Source organism: Lutjanus erythropterus, chromosome 11 (assembly GCF_056507025.1).
Source record: "Lutjanus erythropterus isolate fLutEry1 chromosome 11, fLutEry1.hap2, whole genome shotgun sequence".
Taxonomy (NCBI): Eukaryota; Metazoa; Chordata; class Actinopteri; order Lutjaniformes; family Lutjanidae; genus Lutjanus; species Lutjanus erythropterus.
Genome location: NC_139327.1, coordinates 34314119 through 34331292, shown reverse-complemented (window position 1 = coordinate 34331292; position 17174 = coordinate 34314119). Strand labels below are relative to the sequence as shown.

General features: G+C 39.2%; 1 protein-coding gene across 3 annotated transcripts; it reads left to right on the top strand.

The window, feature by feature from the left end:
• The first annotated feature begins 4879 nt into the window (after positions 1-4879).
• On the top strand, positions 4880-13706 carry lrwd1 (leucine-rich repeats and WD repeat domain containing 1). Of its 3 annotated transcripts, none has more exons than XM_084730014.1 (15): positions 4880-4994; positions 5271-5505; positions 6303-6422; positions 6601-6747; positions 6842-6934; positions 7050-7430; positions 8576-8690; positions 8877-8983; positions 9799-10009; positions 10401-10473; positions 10640-10783; positions 11483-11589; positions 12140-12301; positions 12552-12661; positions 12916-13706. In XM_084730014.1, the coding sequence occupies exons 1-15, from the start codon at positions 4915-4917 to the stop codon at positions 13063-13065; spliced, it is 2235 nt and encodes a 744-aa protein (XP_084586140.1). In that variant the 5' UTR covers positions 4880-4914; the 3' UTR covers positions 13066-13706. The 3 variants fall into 3 exon arrangements, with proteins under 3 accessions (XP_084586140.1, XP_084586141.1, XP_084586139.1); XM_084730015.1 differs by having other exon boundaries at positions 8573-8690; positions 11486-11589; XM_084730013.1 differs by having other exon boundaries at positions 8573-8690.
• The last annotated feature ends 3468 nt before the right edge of the window (positions 13707-17174 follow it).

The window sequence follows — 17174 nt, the reverse complement described above, 5'->3', positions numbered from 1 at the left end:
TAATCGTTATTTGCAGCCATAGAATCATCATCAGCACAGTCTAGTAAAACAGATAGTAGAAAGTTGAGACAGATGTTTGGAAAATGGCATGAAAATCTGTCATCAGAGTCAACCTTTACCTAATACTTCCCTTTAAGTCTTATTTGTAAACATTTGAATATCCTCTATTTGTATAATTGCACCTACTTTCCTGTGTATTTCCATCATGGCCCATGATGCACTGTGATTTGATGCTTGCTGCTCACTCAGAGCAGTAAAGACCCACGACAGGATGAGATAAGTCCACAGAGGAGAACCTCAACATCACCTCAATATGAAGAAAAGTGCTCTCAGGTTTCTCATCCTCGCTGCTCTCTTCGAGGTGGCTCTCTGCATCATCTTCAGGGAAAATGTTTACGTTTACGGATGGGGGACTTGGTCAGAGGCCAGAGAATACTGTAGAAGGTATTACACTGATCTGTCTTCAGTCAGCAACCAGGAGGAAGATGAAGAACTCCTCAGAATGGTGGACTACAGGGATCGTAGGATCTGGATCGGTCTGCACCAAGACGACTCTGGTACATGGAAGTGGTCTGATGGGAAAAATGCATCGTTCTTCAACTGGTCAGGACAGAACAACACCGGTCACAGATGTGTGGCAAAAAATCCAAAGGGCTGGCACCAACTGGACTGTGAGAATGAATACACGTTCTTCTGTTTTAAAAGCAGCCTGGATCTGGTGAAGGAAAACGTGACGTGGGAGGAGGCGATGGAGCAGTGTCGCCTGCGGCACACCGACCTGATCAGCCTGCCGTCTGAATCTGCTCTGGTTAAAACCCAGCAGGTTGTCTGGGGAGCCCAGACGAAGCGCCTGTGGATCGGCCTGCGCTACCTGGCTGGCAGCTGGCTGTGGGTGAATGGGGACAACATGGAGTACCAGGCCTGGGGTCAAAGGAAGAGGCCACAGTGCCCCGCCTCGAGACGCCGCTGCGGGGCGCTCTCACTGAAGGGGAAGTACTGGAACAGCTGGGACTGTGCAGACAAACTCAACTTTGTCTGCTATTAAAATACATGAGTACGTCTTGATTTTTCATGACGCATGATCATGTAGGTATATGATCATATATCAAAGAAGATATGTAGGTTTTATTTGCAACATAATAGAGAATTTGCTAGCATTCGCCTCTTGATTAAAAGATTATTAAGATAGTATAATTAAGTAAGTAAGAGCCTTCCACTGGATAATTACTGCAGTAATTAATATGTTTCTGCTGGCAACAAGTTATCTAACCCTAACTGATGCAGTGAGGAGCTTCTCATTTCTTAAACAACCATGTCAGAAGACATATCCTGTGGTCCTGGAAAAGATGTCCCTCTGTTTCAAAAGGTTCAAATTATTGGCCTGCATCAAGCAAAGAAAGCAACTAAGGAGATTGATGGAACTACCAAAACTGTGTTAAGAATTGTCCAACACATTATTAAAACTGGGAAGTGGTGAAACATCATCTTCCAGGAAGGAATGTGGTTGGAAAAAAAAAATCTTGAATGATCGTGATCTGGATTCATCAGACTTAAATTGTGACAGAGTGGTTCGGGGAGCGTCACACATGGATCGGCCGCCACAGAGAATCTGAGAATCTTTGGGACGTGCTGGAGAAGACTTTACGCTGTGGTCAGACTCTCCCATCATCAATGCAAGATCTTGGCAAAAATTTAATGCAACTCTGAACAGAAATAAATGTGACATTGCATAAGCTTATCAAAATGATGCCATGGTGAATGCATGCTGTAATCAATGCCAAAGGCGGTCCAATCAAATATTAGAGTGTGTGACTTTTTATTTTGGCCACGCAGTATATTTCTCTGTCCAACCCGACCAACCAAATTTACTTTTAGTTATTTATTGATAGTTAATAAATGTCTAAATGTATACAACCTCAATTCCATAAAAAAAAGTTTGGGACAATGTGTAAAACATAAATAAAAACAGAATGTTAATCCTTTTCTACCTATATAATAAATTTAATAGAGTACAAAGATAAGATATATAATATAATATTATATTTAATATTAGTAACCTTTGTTTTTTGTAAATATACTTTAATGTAACATATTCCAAAAAAGTTTGGACAGGGACATGTTTACCACTCTGATATATCAGCTTTTCCTTTAACAACACTCACTTTGACAACCTCAGAGCAGAAAAAGACTCGTGGACACCTTGTTACTGCCCCTACTACTACTGTTACTGTAACGTTCCCGTTGGGAAGCATAGTAATGTAATGTCTCATCCTTCTTTATTAGTTTCCTTGTTTTTAATGAGTGCTGTTCTTATTTTATTGTGTCAAGGTCTTTCACATTTTATTTGTATTAAAAGTGCTATACAAGTAAAGTCTGACTGATTAATAGTGGTATATATGATATATTTGCATCTGTGTGAATCTGAGATTTTATATTACTAGAATTTTATGAAGAATCGTAAAATACATTTTTGGTGGTCAGTCATTCATATTTACCCAACTGGAGATTAGGTTATGGTAGGGGGGTTTCAAAGACTGTGGACGTCCCCTCAGACAAAACTTTAAAAAAAGGGGGCTCCCATACGTGCTTAGTTTCGCTCAATTCCTATGGGATCATGATTGTGTTATTTGACCCCACAGATACTCAACAATTGAGCCTGATATTACTGTTTTATTGTGAAAAGGCATTCCTTATTTCCTGACTCTTTCTTTTTAACTAAATCACATACATTTAGGCTGTCATATGATCCCAATTTGATCATGTTCAACTCACTGTGCCTTCTTTGGAGCTCCCGTTGTGCCTGTCAGGTTGGTCACAGGGCGAAAAAACCACCACTTTTAGTCCGTGTAAACCACGCCCACCGGAAACACGTAACGTTTCCCCGGGAAAGCTCAGTTTCAGTGGTGAGTTCATTTAACCGAGTCTGCTCAAGTGTCGGTAAGTAACTTTATCCACAAATACTAACAAATCCATAGCTTCTTATGTTTGCTTATGGAAGATAAACGTTTTATTTTACTTATAAAGGTTTTATTGTCTTTATTTTTAACTTCGTAGCGATGAAACACAAAGAAAAGGCGGCGTGTGTTTTCAACGTGGCGAGCTAAACTCTGTTGTTGCTAAGTCGATCAAGAATGAGTTAGATTTCATCAACAAATACATCAGGATTTAACTTAACAACAGGAATTTTAAAGAAAAGATAACTGAAAAAAGCTCACATCGTTCGAGGTGTAAAACCTGCAGCTGAAACTGATTTATGAGCGTTGTTGTGTTATTCTGTCTTCTTTGTGCAAACTTTCTTATGTACAGTCACTGTGAACATGTGTTTTTATTACAAGAAACCTTTCAGCCATAAAACAGATTCAATAACATAAAACCTGTAAGGAAATCCTGCATCCTGGGCAAACAATGAAATGTAGTACAACAACAAAGGAAGGAATCAAATGCAATATATCACACATACAAACAGGGAAATAAAAACTTTATTGAAGCATTATATGTAATTAGACTTAGGATTTTCTTTTAGGATAAAAGAAGACTGACAGATCAGTTATTCTATATAAGGCAGATTTCTTTTGAAGCAAAATGGTCATTTTACGTAAGCAAACTCACCTGAGGAAAACCGACAAAGAAACAAACAAAGTACTTCCTCCCACACCCCCATCCAAGACCCTGGTGTTGTAGAAGTTTCTCCTTCGTTCACAATTGGATGATAAAAATAACAACAGCTGAGGCAGTGCAATGATGTCAGCATGACCAAAAAAGATCCCCATATTTTTTTCACTGGAAATAGAAAGATATTAAACTGTATTTGTTTAAAGACGTTTAAAGAATATTTATCTCAATTTTTTATTGTAGCTTGGCAAGTTCTCTTTTTTTTAGAATAGTATGAATTAAAGAAGTCAAACTGTTTGTTGTGTTCAAGGGAGTTTTCTTTTGAAGCAAAGGCTGCATGTTACAATGCTGTGTTGTTAAAAGTCTGGTAATTCCCAGTCTAGGTGAGGAATGGTTGGAGGGAACTTACTTCTGCAAATGCAAAAGTATTGTAAGCTATAGAAAATACAATTTTGCCCACATTTGTGATTCAGTGGATTATAAACACACAAATGTGATTACAAATTGTTGTGAAGCCAATCTTAAATATACTTAAATTTACTCTACAAACTACCCCTAACAGTAGGCAGATTCCAACGATCCTGCTAACCTGAGCAGAAAGCCTTAATCCCTCATGCTGTGGTTGAATATGCGAAAGCCGATACGCAAATGAGCAGAGAATTTAAAGTCCATTAATGCAAACTTGACCGAAACCACAGAAACAAAGAGACTAAACCTGAATAACAGTAATTCAAAAGAGCACATTTAAAACTGAACTGGTATAGAATGTATACAGAAACACAAATTTAAAAAAAAATATCCCTCAAAGTTGGTTAAGACTTGTGACAAAGCATATTTTACATTTTAACAACAAACTTTATGATAAATAAAGATAAAAATGATATGAGGGCACTGAAACAGTAAACTTTCACTGATAATTCTAATAATTCATTCTAATAATTATAAATAATTATAAATAAAATCACAAACAGAACAAAACACATGTATATATTAAACCCAAATTATGAAAAAGATCTTAAAAATGTGGCAACAAATAAAAACGGCACGTTCTGTTAAAAAAAAATATTGGACAACATAGTGTAGCTGATGCAGTAGTTGGTCAATCACACCTCACATTAAGTTAAGCGCTTGCAATGATTGGCAAATAGAATTTTTTCTAAATCTGTTTGCAAAAAGGGTCAGTTGAAGGTCTCGTTTGACTGGAGAGTTATTCTGATCGATATTTGATACACATCCTGCCATATTTGCCTCAACCATGTGCTCATGTTCTTTCACGTTTGTGATCCTTTTTACAGATAATCAATGGAGAAAATAACTGAGAAACTTTTACTGGAGAAAGGCTCTCCAAAAACCAACAAACTGGAGCAAATCAAGACACTGAAGTAAGCATGTTTTTTTTTCTCTTTGTTCTGTAAGTGACAGCTTGTAGTTGACATTTTAATGTGCAGTATTTGATAGTGGTGACCTGTAATACGTGCAGCAACAAGCACTGTTTTAATTCGAGACCCAAACGTTCTTTTTAAAAAAGATTCTCTCTGCCTTTTTTAGGTTTATATCGAGTTTTGGAGTACAATATTGGAAGTAGTTTTAAACTAAAGTTCTGTATAGACATCTCTCAGGTTTAATAACCATATTTCTGTGTTATTTCTGCCCTTCAGTCTATCTAAAATGGGGCTGAAGCACCAGGACCTGCCCGTCAAGCTGCTGTCTTGTCTCCGGTCCCTGGAGCGGTGGGATCTGTCCGGGAACAGACTGCAGGAGATGCCCAAGAACCTGGAGCTGCCTGCGCTCCGATACCTCGATCTCAGTGACAACCAGATGGAGGATGTGACCACTCTGGAGTCTCTGAGCAGCCTGGAGGAGCTCAAGATGGAGGACAACCTTTATATCACTGTGAGGACGCGGCTAATGGCTTTATATCTGCTTTACAGCTCAGCATTATTTTTGGTTTGGTCCTTAAACCTTCAAGGGCCATACCACTGTGAAAGCCAGTCAGTGGTTTGCGGTGTCACACAGTAAAAAGTTCATATGTTTGATTAAACCAGCCGTTATGTAAGTGTGTGGCGTAGTTTGCATATTCTTGCCGTGTCTGTGGATTTCCTCCCACAGTTCAAAGACTTCAAAGAAAGTAGATTATGTGAACTAGGCTCTGTAAACTGCCCCTTGGCGTGAATGTGCGTGTGAATGATTGTCTGTTAGCCACTAGATCTCCATCTCTTGCCAAATGTGAATTCAGGGAGACTTTGGCCTTGGACATCCTGCACAGAATAAGTGATTATTATAAAAGCATGACCTGATATTGATTCATAAAATCACAAAATCGATCTTTCAGTATATGTCTCTGCTCTTGTGGATGTGTGGCTTCTGAATAACATCTAAAAATAAAGACCAGGGAAAAATAAAAACATTTGGAAGAGTTTAAACAACATTAAACAGCTGAAAACGAAATACGAGCTTTCTCTGTTACATAAGAAAAACTGAAGAATTAGTTCCTGCTTCCTGGAAAACAATGTCTCAATTAATTTTCACTGTGAAATAGAAAAAGATTGGAGAGCCGCCTGGCATCCTTTCACGGGCCAGATTTGGCCTTCCATTACCGTTTCATCATGTATTTTCCAGGAGTCCTTTCAGAATAAAATGACACCCGATGGAGGTTTAGAGTTGATTGTAATGTTGCTTGTCTTCCTCAGGTGAGTGATAATCACAAGTTGATGGTGTTGTTGCCCAATCTGAAGATTTACAACGGTAAAGACATCAGTTCTTCTGCCAACCACTTGCGCTTCGTCTACGTTGAGAACCTGAGGACCAGGGTATGAAAGCGACTGCTTATTTTCCCTCATTTTATGATATTTAGAGTGTCAGTAATCAGTATTATGTGTTATGTAGACTAATAATGATGTTTTTACAATGTGAAATACTTCTGCACATGTTGCAGGACAGCACCGCTGTTTCTCTTGTCCGTGTACAAGCTGTCTTTGGTTGTTTTAGGTAATTGCAATTTGGGAGAAGAGCTTCAGTCTGCCGGATCCCATCACAGCAGAGAAGATGTCCACCCTGGAGACAGACTTTGTCAGCAGTGCCCGTACACAGGTCAAATTTGGACCCAGTTCGGTCAGTGACTTCACCAAATGGAAGGTAAGTTCAGGACAGGTGAGACATTCTGGCCTCTTTTTTTGTTTTGCTGTGCGTCATTTTTAGTAACTGTTTCTTCGTCTGCTTTGGTTCCCAGGTGGAGCTTATCGCTAAGGAATATCTGCGTTCCCTGATAGAACCAAAGGAAGAACCAGAGAGCAAAGAGACTCCTGACACTAAAGAGAACTGTGTAAGATTTTGAAGGATGAGCTGCTTTAAGGCGCTGTCCTTACCAAAATGGCTTGGCTGAAAAATTCAGGATGTTGTGTAATTGAAAACTCACAATATGTGTTTGCTTTTTTCAGGATGTCTCAACTCCTACTAAGAGGAAACAGCCTGAATCAGTAACAAACAGCAGCATCAACCTGACGCCTCTAAACAAGAAATTGCGCACGGATCTCCCAGCCTCCCCAGTCGAAGGCAGTCCCCGCAAATCCAGCGTCCGCCTCAAAGCTCAGATACTCACCGAGGCCAGCACCGTCAGGATGAGCCCCCGCAAGACAGCTCAGCCACCCTCCACCCCCACCAGAGGACAGACGACGGCAGAGACGCCCAGGAAAGGTGCTAAAGTGCAACAAACCAAAGAGGACGGAGCTCAGATTAAACGGAAGGAAGACGTCAGCAAAAAAGGGCTGCAGAGAGATGCTGACAGGCTGCTCACGATCAAGAGCTGCGGCAAGACACAGGTAATGTTAAGACAGCTTTTACAAACTTGTTTGCAATTAACAAGCTCACTGCTAAAAGCCACTAAATCCTACAGACTGGTCCTTTAAGATTGTACTACCATACAAGCAATTTTTGTGGAGCTCCAAGAACTGAAATGTTCTGCAAAAAGGCTGGAAACGATCTGGAACGGGTTACACATTGGTGTCCACTTTAGCCCAGTGCTACATCTAAAGATATCTCTATTAGCCAAATTCCCATGAAACTTGCTGTGAATAATCACAGAACCATGAGGATAAATTTGAACGAAAATGAATTGAGAAAATGAAAAATGAAATGAGTTAGCATAATTGCACCTCCGGTTTCCTCATGTTGAATCAGGGCTTTTGGTTAGATGTCTGAAATAAGGTCTGAGGTCACCACAAGCTTGAGAGATTTTCACATGACATAACATACGTAAATAAACGCCCAACCTAGTGAACTTTGAAGCTGGTTTGTGGTTGCTAACAAATGCTAACAAACGGCCAAATGAGTCTACAGAGGTTGTGGAGGACATTAAAATAAAATCAGTAATTTGTCTGAGCCTTTTACAAATGCACCGGAAAGATGCCAGGACGTCAAATACCAACATTTTTGATCGGTCTAAAGCATCCCGAGCACAACAAAATAATGAGAAAATAAGGAAATACAGTCACAGAGCAGGGTCTCTGCAGATATGGACGCCACCACACACTTCTAGTGGGTAATAAGTAGATACTGTAGCTGCTCTTACAAAGTATGTGCTCTTGTATGCATACAACTGGGACATACTGGGGCATTTAAACTTTCATCTAGCACCATCAGTTTTGTCCAGTACTTTGCTCATGACCAAATACCTGCAAAACTAATAGCAGCCTCATGTGCCTCAGCCAGTTTTAGGATGCTAACATGCTAAATTAAGACAGTGAACATAGAAATTCAAAGCTCGGCTGCGTCTCAGTGCAGCCTCATAGAGCCACTAACTGTGGACTGATATTAGTTGTAAGTGGTGTTGAGTTTTTTTTCCTTTAGCTTTATATCTGTAAAGGAATATTAAATACCCAGCTTTTTATTGTTAGTCTCACTGTCATTACTCTGCCATCTCACCTACTCCATGTTCCTCTTTGTCCGTGTTTCCTTCCTCCAGCAGCCGGTGCATCTGAAGCCTCTCCACGTCCTCCAGTGTCACAGTAAACAGGACAGCTCAGAGGACTTCTCCACTCAGCTGTGGGCCTGTGCTTTCCAGCCAATACCAGATTCCAACGGTACCGTACAACAAATGTAGAACAAAAAAACAGTTCCCTCACATTTATCAAGGCTTTCCCAAGACATCTTAAATGATCAAGATTAAAGGATTTAAATATGTAATAACGCACTGCAGAATCATTCCTGTACTCATGTTCATCAGAGAAAAATACAGATAAACAGAATCTCTTTTCCTGTATGAACAGGCGCTGGTGGAGAAAGCCGTTTGGTCGCTACCTGTGGCGGAGACTCTCTCTGTGTGATTGACTGTGAAACTGGGATGGTGATGAAGAAGTACAAAGTTCCCGGCGAGGTTTGTTCCATTTATTCTCTGAGTCTACAATAACACGATTCTAAAGGGCAGAATTCTGCATTTGCGTGCTCACACATTTTTGCAGTTAATTATATTTTTCATCCTACTGATGCTTGTGAATGAAATCTGAACTCTGTCGCTGCACGAGAGGAAACAAAAAACAAAATATCAACATTGCAAAAAATGTAATTACAAGGAAATGTCTCCTTATTCTTGTCTTTTGTCGTGTGCTTTTGTGTTTTATGCTTTGTTTCATTCAATTCTTGAATGTCTATGGGATCATAGTTATTTTTAGGGCTGCAGCTAACAAAAAAAATCATTATCAATTAATCTGTTGATTATTTTTTCTCAGTTAGGTCCATTCAATGTCAGAAAATGGTGAAAAATACTGATTATTGCTTCTCAAAGCAAAGGTGCATCCTCAGATTTCTTAAGATATTCAGTTTACTGTCACAGAGGAATAAAGAAACCAGAAAATATTCACAATTAAGAAGCTGAAATCAGAGAATTTGGATATTTTTTTTCTATAAAAATGACTAAATGATTCATCGATGAGCAAAATAGCTGGCAATTAATTTAATAGTTGACTTTAAGTCAGTTTGCATGCAGTCAAATCAGTTTAAGCATGCACACTGAACATGGCCAGCAAAACAGGAAACCAACCCAACCCTGACTGTCAGTATTGATTTTGTGGCAGGTTGTGATAAATCTGATGGCACAGCCTACGTGACCTGATGTTGCACAGATAAAATGGAGTGTTTGTATCCTAATATTGATTTTTAATGTTGCTTGTGTCTTGCCGTTCCTCCCGACAGGAGTTCTTCTCCCTGGCCTGGTCCACGGTGTTGATGTCGAGGGGAGGAAAGGCCTCGGCTCAGCACTGCAGCATTCTGGCGGCGGGCGGGAAGAGAGGACTGGTCAAACTGATCCACCCCAGAAACAACGTGGCTTACGGGGAGTTCAGAGCCAGCCGCAAGTCGCTGTCTGTCCTCCGCTTCAACCAAAACCAGGGAAGCTTCCTCTTCAGTGAGTCACGGTTACTTCTTACTGATGATCAGCCAACATTATGAGCTCTGATTTTTTGACAGCCTCCTGTTTTAAAAGGTCCAACATCATTTTAGGTGTGCTCACTTCCAGTTTTACCTTCAGATAAAGGTTAATATATTTGAAGGTTAAACTGGTGAATTGCAATTAATGAGAGGGACAAATTTCAATATTGAAAGAGAGGTGAACCACTATTTCTCAATGCAAAATGTACGTTAGAGGCTCATCATTTAATGTTAATGTTTATGATAATCATGTCCTCACACATTGAGGATTGCAGACAAATGCAGTAGTGTTTTTGAGGTTGTTTTTTTTTCAGTAGAACTTCACTGCTCTCAATTTAATCAAACTAAAATCAACGTATCTCTTGCAGCTGGATCGTATGATAAGAAGATAGTGATGTGGGACATCGGTGGAGTGGACAGCCAGTACAACTACAAAGTTGTGTGAGTATTTCTGCTTTTATACCTCTTTACAACAGTTTTTGAGAGCTAGAATCTGAGGACTGTCCCTTTTTAAAACTTTAAAAAGCAAACTCTGAGTCCTCTGCCAGAATCTAAATTCTCAGAGTCTAAACAAATGAGGATATTTCTGTCCCGTTTGTCCCTCCAGTCAGCTGCTGGTGTTGGAGATCAGCGCCACCCCTCTGCACATCAGCCTCCCTCCCACTTCCCCCAGCACACACCTACTGACTGCCTGCGAGGATGGCCTGTACTGCTACAACACACAGCTCGGCACCGGTAACGCCACCAAGAGGTAAAAGCATCCAGTGTGTGCATCTGTTTATGTTCCTGTATCCGCCAGTGTCGGTTCACTTTGAAGAGACGTTTCTGCAAAAGGACTTTGGCTGATCCTGACCTCTGCAAGAGATTTGTTCAAATATATCTTTAAACACTTTAATTAAGTAGTCAAAGTAAGTCCCTTGCAGACATGCACCACATCGTGTAAATTTGACTGTAGTTTTACATGTTGGTCAAACATCTGAATAAACAAAAAACACACTTTATGCAAATGTTACATCAGCAGTCATACATTTCTGAACTGAATGCCGTCACGATGTGAAAACTACACGTCTGCACATTTTATCCACCTTCTCAAGAGCGCTGCAGTAATTGTGTCACATAATTATTAAACAGTATTAAATAAAATCAGTTCAATTAATCATCAACTATAAACAAGTGTATACTTCTTCCTACTCCTTTTTGAACATGTAGGATATCATGTTTTGTTGCTTGAGTATTTCCCTGTTGAGTTTGTTGTATAGCTTTATGGTTTGTTGAACTTTACTGATATTCTTGTTTGCTTTTTCTCTCTTTTTTGTTTTATTTATTTACATGTTTGAGATAAATCATTTTCATTCATTCATATTTGTTTTGGCGTCATCCCCACAAATCCAGTATTATTGGTCGGGCGCTACAATAAATTAAAAACATGTACTGTGTTGTTTTTTTTCAGCAGGTCTATGGAAATGGAGATAACGTTCCCCATATATAAGAAGGAAGACAAAGACCATGACTACCACACCATCGACGGACTGAGTTTTCTTACAGACGACATAGTTGGTAAGTAAATCTCCTAACAGTATATATACCACAGTAGCACTGTAGTCTTTGTGAAACTGAGCACTGTTTCAAAATGACCTATTATCATATACAAAAATTAATACAGGAATTGGTAAATTATGCTAATGTCCTCAGTAAAATATCCTGTCATTACTTTAAAAGACCACTTGATGGCACTATAATGAAGTTTTCATTTTAGTCCCTGTTTAGAAAGGTCATGACTCCCAAAGTTTGTCTGTACATTAGTGTGTCTAATGATGTATTTTATGTCTAAAAAACAGTCATAAAACAAAAATTTCTGTCTTGTTGCCTGTGGTGATGTTTGCATACATGCAGTTTTGGAACTTAAGGTTTTATCAGTCAGATTTATGATAGATCGGCCAGCTGTTTTTTTTCTTAATTTCAGTGACAAATTGACATTAAATTAAATTCAAAATACTTGAACATTAAGGTCTCCCCCCAGCTCGCCTTCTGTCTGCACATGTCCTCAATTTTGCCTCAGTTTTCTTCTTTTTTTCTCTTGTTTTGCACTTTCATTATACTCTTCTAGCCTCCAAGAACTACCTGCACGGTTGTATTTACTTGTGGAGTTGGAGCAGGACCAAAGCTCAGCGGCCCGACAAGAAGAGCCGGGAGGTGCGTGCTGTGGTTCTGGCTGAGCTGCAGTGGGCCAACACGGAGATCCCCTACCTGGCTCTCAACACCTGTCCTGGTGAGTACCAGTCATCAAAACTAGTCAAGATTAATTTCCCAGTCCACTGTCCTCTCTATTGGTCTTCAAGCTCCCAGCTGATTTCCTCTGTTTTGGTGTGTTCCACTTCAGTGCAGCCTCATACAGATGTCTCAGTTTGAGGCTACACCCCAGTATACTGTGATTCCTGAGCTTTGCGTTTGAAAAAAGCCAGTCAGAGCTCAGGTTGATGTTAAAATATGTTTGTGTTTTTCCGTTCTTCTCTCTTTAGGTCAGGCCTACATAGTGTGCGGTGATGACAAAGGCAGATTATGGACATATCATGTCACCAACCTGCAGAAAAACAGTTTCCAGAGTGGAAAACCCATCCAGCCCACTGAGGTATCCTTTCTCATGACAATAAGAATAAATGAAAATAGAGGGAGGAGATTTCAGAAACATTACACGATATTGTCTAGTCAGTATAAATTAATAAAAGGAAGGAAATAAGACAACATCACATAATGTCAGTATAAATAAATACAAATAAAATAATAAAATAAATTATAACCCAATTACTGTTGGTGCAGTGAGTTATGATGAACTTCACCAAGTTGCTCACCTCTCACCCACCATCGTGTTCTTTGTTCCAACAGGTGTTGGAGTGGCTGTCCCCGGTGAGAAAGGGCCTCGGCCAGGTGGAGGGCCCCTCCATCAACAGCGTAGCGATGGACCCGGAGCTCCGGTTCCTGGTGGCCCTTAGCGACAAGAACATGGTGATCGTGTGGAAGAGAGAGGAGTCCTGAGCAACACGGGCTGTATGACTGTAACTCACGATAGGAAGTCCTATAGATCTCTGAGACGAGTTTTTTTTGTACTGAGGGAAAAAAAACAGATGAGAGTTTACCAAATGTTGGTATTTGTGAGGTAAGAAATCTGATGGAAGATGACCTCTATCCAAATATCCATACAAGTTGTCTCTTGTAACACCAATATGCAAACAGAGGCAGGCTGCAGTGACCCTCTCTTGGATACAGATGTTTTTTTTTAATTATTTTTCTTCATAATTTATTTGAGGAAAATGACTTTTATGTTGACGCTGCAGTCTGATCTGTCAGAGCAAGAAAGGGCCAGACAAATTCAGTCAATACAGTAATAAGTATTTTTCATATTTTTTATATGAAAGTGTATGTCCTAAAATTTAATTTCTAACTTTTATTAGCAGAATTTTATAGTTTTATACCTAAAGTTGCTGCTGTTGTGAAGAATATCTTGTTTGAGGAAAGAAACGAGCTGATTGTCGCTATGTGACACATAATGCTTTGTTTTTGTATGTAGTTTTGTATCTTAAGAGATACAACACATAAAAATGTTCAGTCCAACCATAAAACATGGAGTCAATCTCACATTATTCAATATAATGGCGCACTGGGAGTCGATCATGAAAGTATTTTAAACAGACCATAATGAGATCTTGTTTTCGTCTCTTTAGTCTGTGGTTTTATTTGAGTCATAATTACAGTTTGATGTCATGCGATTTTAGTTGTGTGCTTTCATATTAAATTAACATCTAGTCAGCTGTAGAAAAAAAGCTGCTGGAGAATATTTAAGTTGTCCAGAACCTCAACTGCAAATAAATTGATCAAAATAAAGTGGTAACACACAAAGAAAAAAAGCAGGTTTAATTTAATTAGTACAACATATTTTAACTAAAGGGAATATTCTGCATTCTCTCATGTGGATGTCCAGTCACTGTAGATGGTAAATATAGACTACTGAAGCACTGTGCTGCTATAAGAAAAAGAAGCTGACTCAGAGTTTCTACATGGAAAAAGTACAATTGAGCAATACATGGATAAAGTGAAGTTTCTGCTTGTAAACTCGACTTCATGAGGAAGCAGTTGTCTAATGTCACACAATGGCTGCACCCGTGCAGGCACACATTGTAAATGATAAACCATCAACCTAAAGTTAACATAAAGTATATTATTTAATTAAGATAATGCGTAGTAAAACCAGTTCTGCATGATATCAAATTATATTGCCGATGTTTCATTTAAACATGCATAGAAGCTGGAATGCTGAGTGTGGACACTCGCCACAGAAGTTGCTCATTGTCAGCCATGTTTTTTTTTTAAACTTACTTTTGGTACTGTGCACCCAGAACAAAGGGAGGTGGCATGAACTCTGCTAGGAGAGCTGTGCAGCAGTGCCAACATGTACCAGAAAGCATTGCATGTAAGCTTCTAATGCCAACGCCCACGGATGAGAGCAGGGGATCCTGCTAATTTGCTCCTGTGTCATGCCCCCATCCCTTTTTGGGTGAAAACAACCACTCTAGTTTGGCTTTATGTATCGTTAAGACACTTTATTTTGCTCTTTTGGTCCTGCTGAACCTAGCTCCATTCTAAAAGCAGGTGTTTTTTTGGCAGGGCCATATTTTTCAACAGTTAAAACTTTATTCTCACCATCACTAAGACTTTCTCTGACTTACTTAAATCTACAAGGACAATCAGCACACGTCATTTACTCAGTAACACCATTAACCAACCTGTAATGACGTGTTTGCCACTGACACACATACTCGCTGGCTGCTTTTACAGTGCTTGTTTTCACCCAAAGGGAGGGAGGGGGGGTGTGGTTGTTCTCAGCATTTAGCCATTACTTTGTTAGACAAAACATAGCATTAGATGACAAAAACTCTCCCCCCGTCTCCCAGAGGCAGGGAGTGGAAATCCAAGCTGGAATAGCCTGTAGTCCTTTCTTAACATCAATGACATCATTGGATGCAACATCTGTTTTTGCACCAAGAAAACTCTGCTGTCTCTGCAAACACAGCTGTGCCGAGGACTTTATCACTTCAATTCAATCAACATCTACATCAAAAGTGCCATATTGTCCCTTGTAAGTCAGAGGCCCTATAAATAAGGACGGTTTTGTACAACTCGTGCATGAGCTGTATTCTTTTTGATTTTCAAATGTACATATTTACACTGAATAGTTGTATGAGTGAACCTTGTGAGCTGTTTTAAAGTCAGTCGTTGGACCTTAATGTTTAATGCAACTCAACAATGTTCTGATGACATTAGGGAATGTAAACGCTCCTCACTAAAAAGTCAGTACTGCTGTGAGGAGTGAAGAGGCAGAATAGAAACGCAGCCCGGCAACACACTGCTGGGAGAATAATTGCAGAACAGTGTGTTCTTCCAAATGCAGTAAATGCGCTGCGGCTGTGTTTCTGTGTGCAAACCACCATGTGTTTACATGTTGCGAAGTTGCACAAATATCATGACTTTAATAAAACAGATAACTGCATTTTAACTGACTTCTTTCTTGTGTGTATGCAGCTGTAGGATGAAACGACTGACTAGAATACAGGTACCAATAACTTATTTTATTTAAAATGTCACTTGTGTTGTTGATAAACTTGTCATTTATTTTAAATTTTCTATGTAACAAATTCCCTGGCCAATCAAACCATAACTATCTTAACCACCAGGTCACCTTGGCTGTTGTTAGACTTAAATTACCTCCACACCTTATGATTATCCCTCTGGAAGCTGCTCACAACTCATTGTATCCAAAATTACATATGCTGAAAAAAATGTTTGTGTATGAGCCTTTCCAGGACTCACATGGAGTTTGTTTGAGGTGCTCTTTGGATAAGGATACATGTGTACACAAAAATCACAAAAGACGCTCGATTAAAATGCCTTTATTGTCATGATGTGGTTGTTTTAGACACTTAGATAAAACAAGTCATAAGGTCTAACATGACCATACCAGCACAAAAAAGGCAAGAAAGTGCCTTGGAGTTTTTGAGATTATTTATACTTTACATGTATTGAAGTAAAAAAAAAAAAAAAATCTAAGTTAATATATGCAACATGTTCTGTGGTAGGATAAAAAGCATTTAGAGTTTTTAGTCACATGAAGTCCCAACTCTTCATACTCTTTCAGACACAGAAAGTTAAGCCAGCTGTTCAACCCCCAAGCCGTTATTCAAGTAATGCAGTTTGGCTCCTAGCTCACACTTTAATTTGCATCCTTCATCCCTTTACCCTTCTTAATTCATACTTTAAACCAGAACTCAATTCTTACTTCATAATGTTCCACATCTTTGACCTGTTGACTTTTATTCAACTTTTAAATCCCCTTCATACTTACCAGACCCTTTCACACTTTTCCAACTCTTCATACAAATTAAAGCCAATGATTGAGTTTAGCATCTGCTTCTTAACAGTTAGTTAAAATATTGCACATTTTTCACCCTGCAATGTCAATGCAGTGTGAATGCTTTTCAACTTTTAAATCCCATTCATACTAATTAGAACCCTTTCCCACTTTTTCAACTCTTCATACAAATTGAAGCCAGCAATTCAGTTTAGCATCAGCCTTTCAACAAAAGTTACTGCAGGCTATAGCTAACAGATCAACTCCTGGTCAAATTCTGAGTCTTGATCAGGGAAAGGTTTTAAATTAGGAGCCGATCATGAGCCTGAAAGTTTGGGCTACACCTGAGCATTTAGAAATAATGCCTTTTGTTTCTTTCATTCATTGTGTAGCACATTGGTCGTGACTTTTTAGAGGATAAATACTTGAACTGCCATGTGTTCTTACCCGATCAAAAAATGTTTATTTTTTTTATTTTTTTCTATATGAGATGAGTGATGACAATAAATAGAACCAATAGGACCAGATAAAGTTTCAAGTTGCAATACTTATTTGTTTTTGTATGGGAGGAAAATTAGAGGGATCGGGCCTGAAGGAAAACATACATGACTTGCGCATGTGTGACTGAAAACAATCTGCATTTTGAAAGATGTTGACACCGTCCCACAAAATACTCGGAATTGCTGTTTACCAACTGGTCCTCCTGGCCCTTGCAGAGCAGTACAGTAGTGTAGAGAGGGGG

Excerpts from the sequence above, each read along its gene's own strand:
- lrwd1 (XM_084730013.1), top strand. The coding sequence starts at position 4,915 with ATGGAGAAAATAACTGAGAAACTTTTACTGGAGAAAGGCTCTCCAAAA. Across the intron at positions 6,748-6,841 it reads GTGACTTCACCAAATGGAAG|GTGGAGCTTATCGCTAAGGA; the intron begins GTAAGTTCAGGA and ends TTTGGTTCCCAG. Across the intron at positions 11,590-12,139 it reads TCTTACAGACGACATAGTTG|CCTCCAAGAACTACCTGCAC; the intron begins GTAAGTAAATCT and ends ATACTCTTCTAG.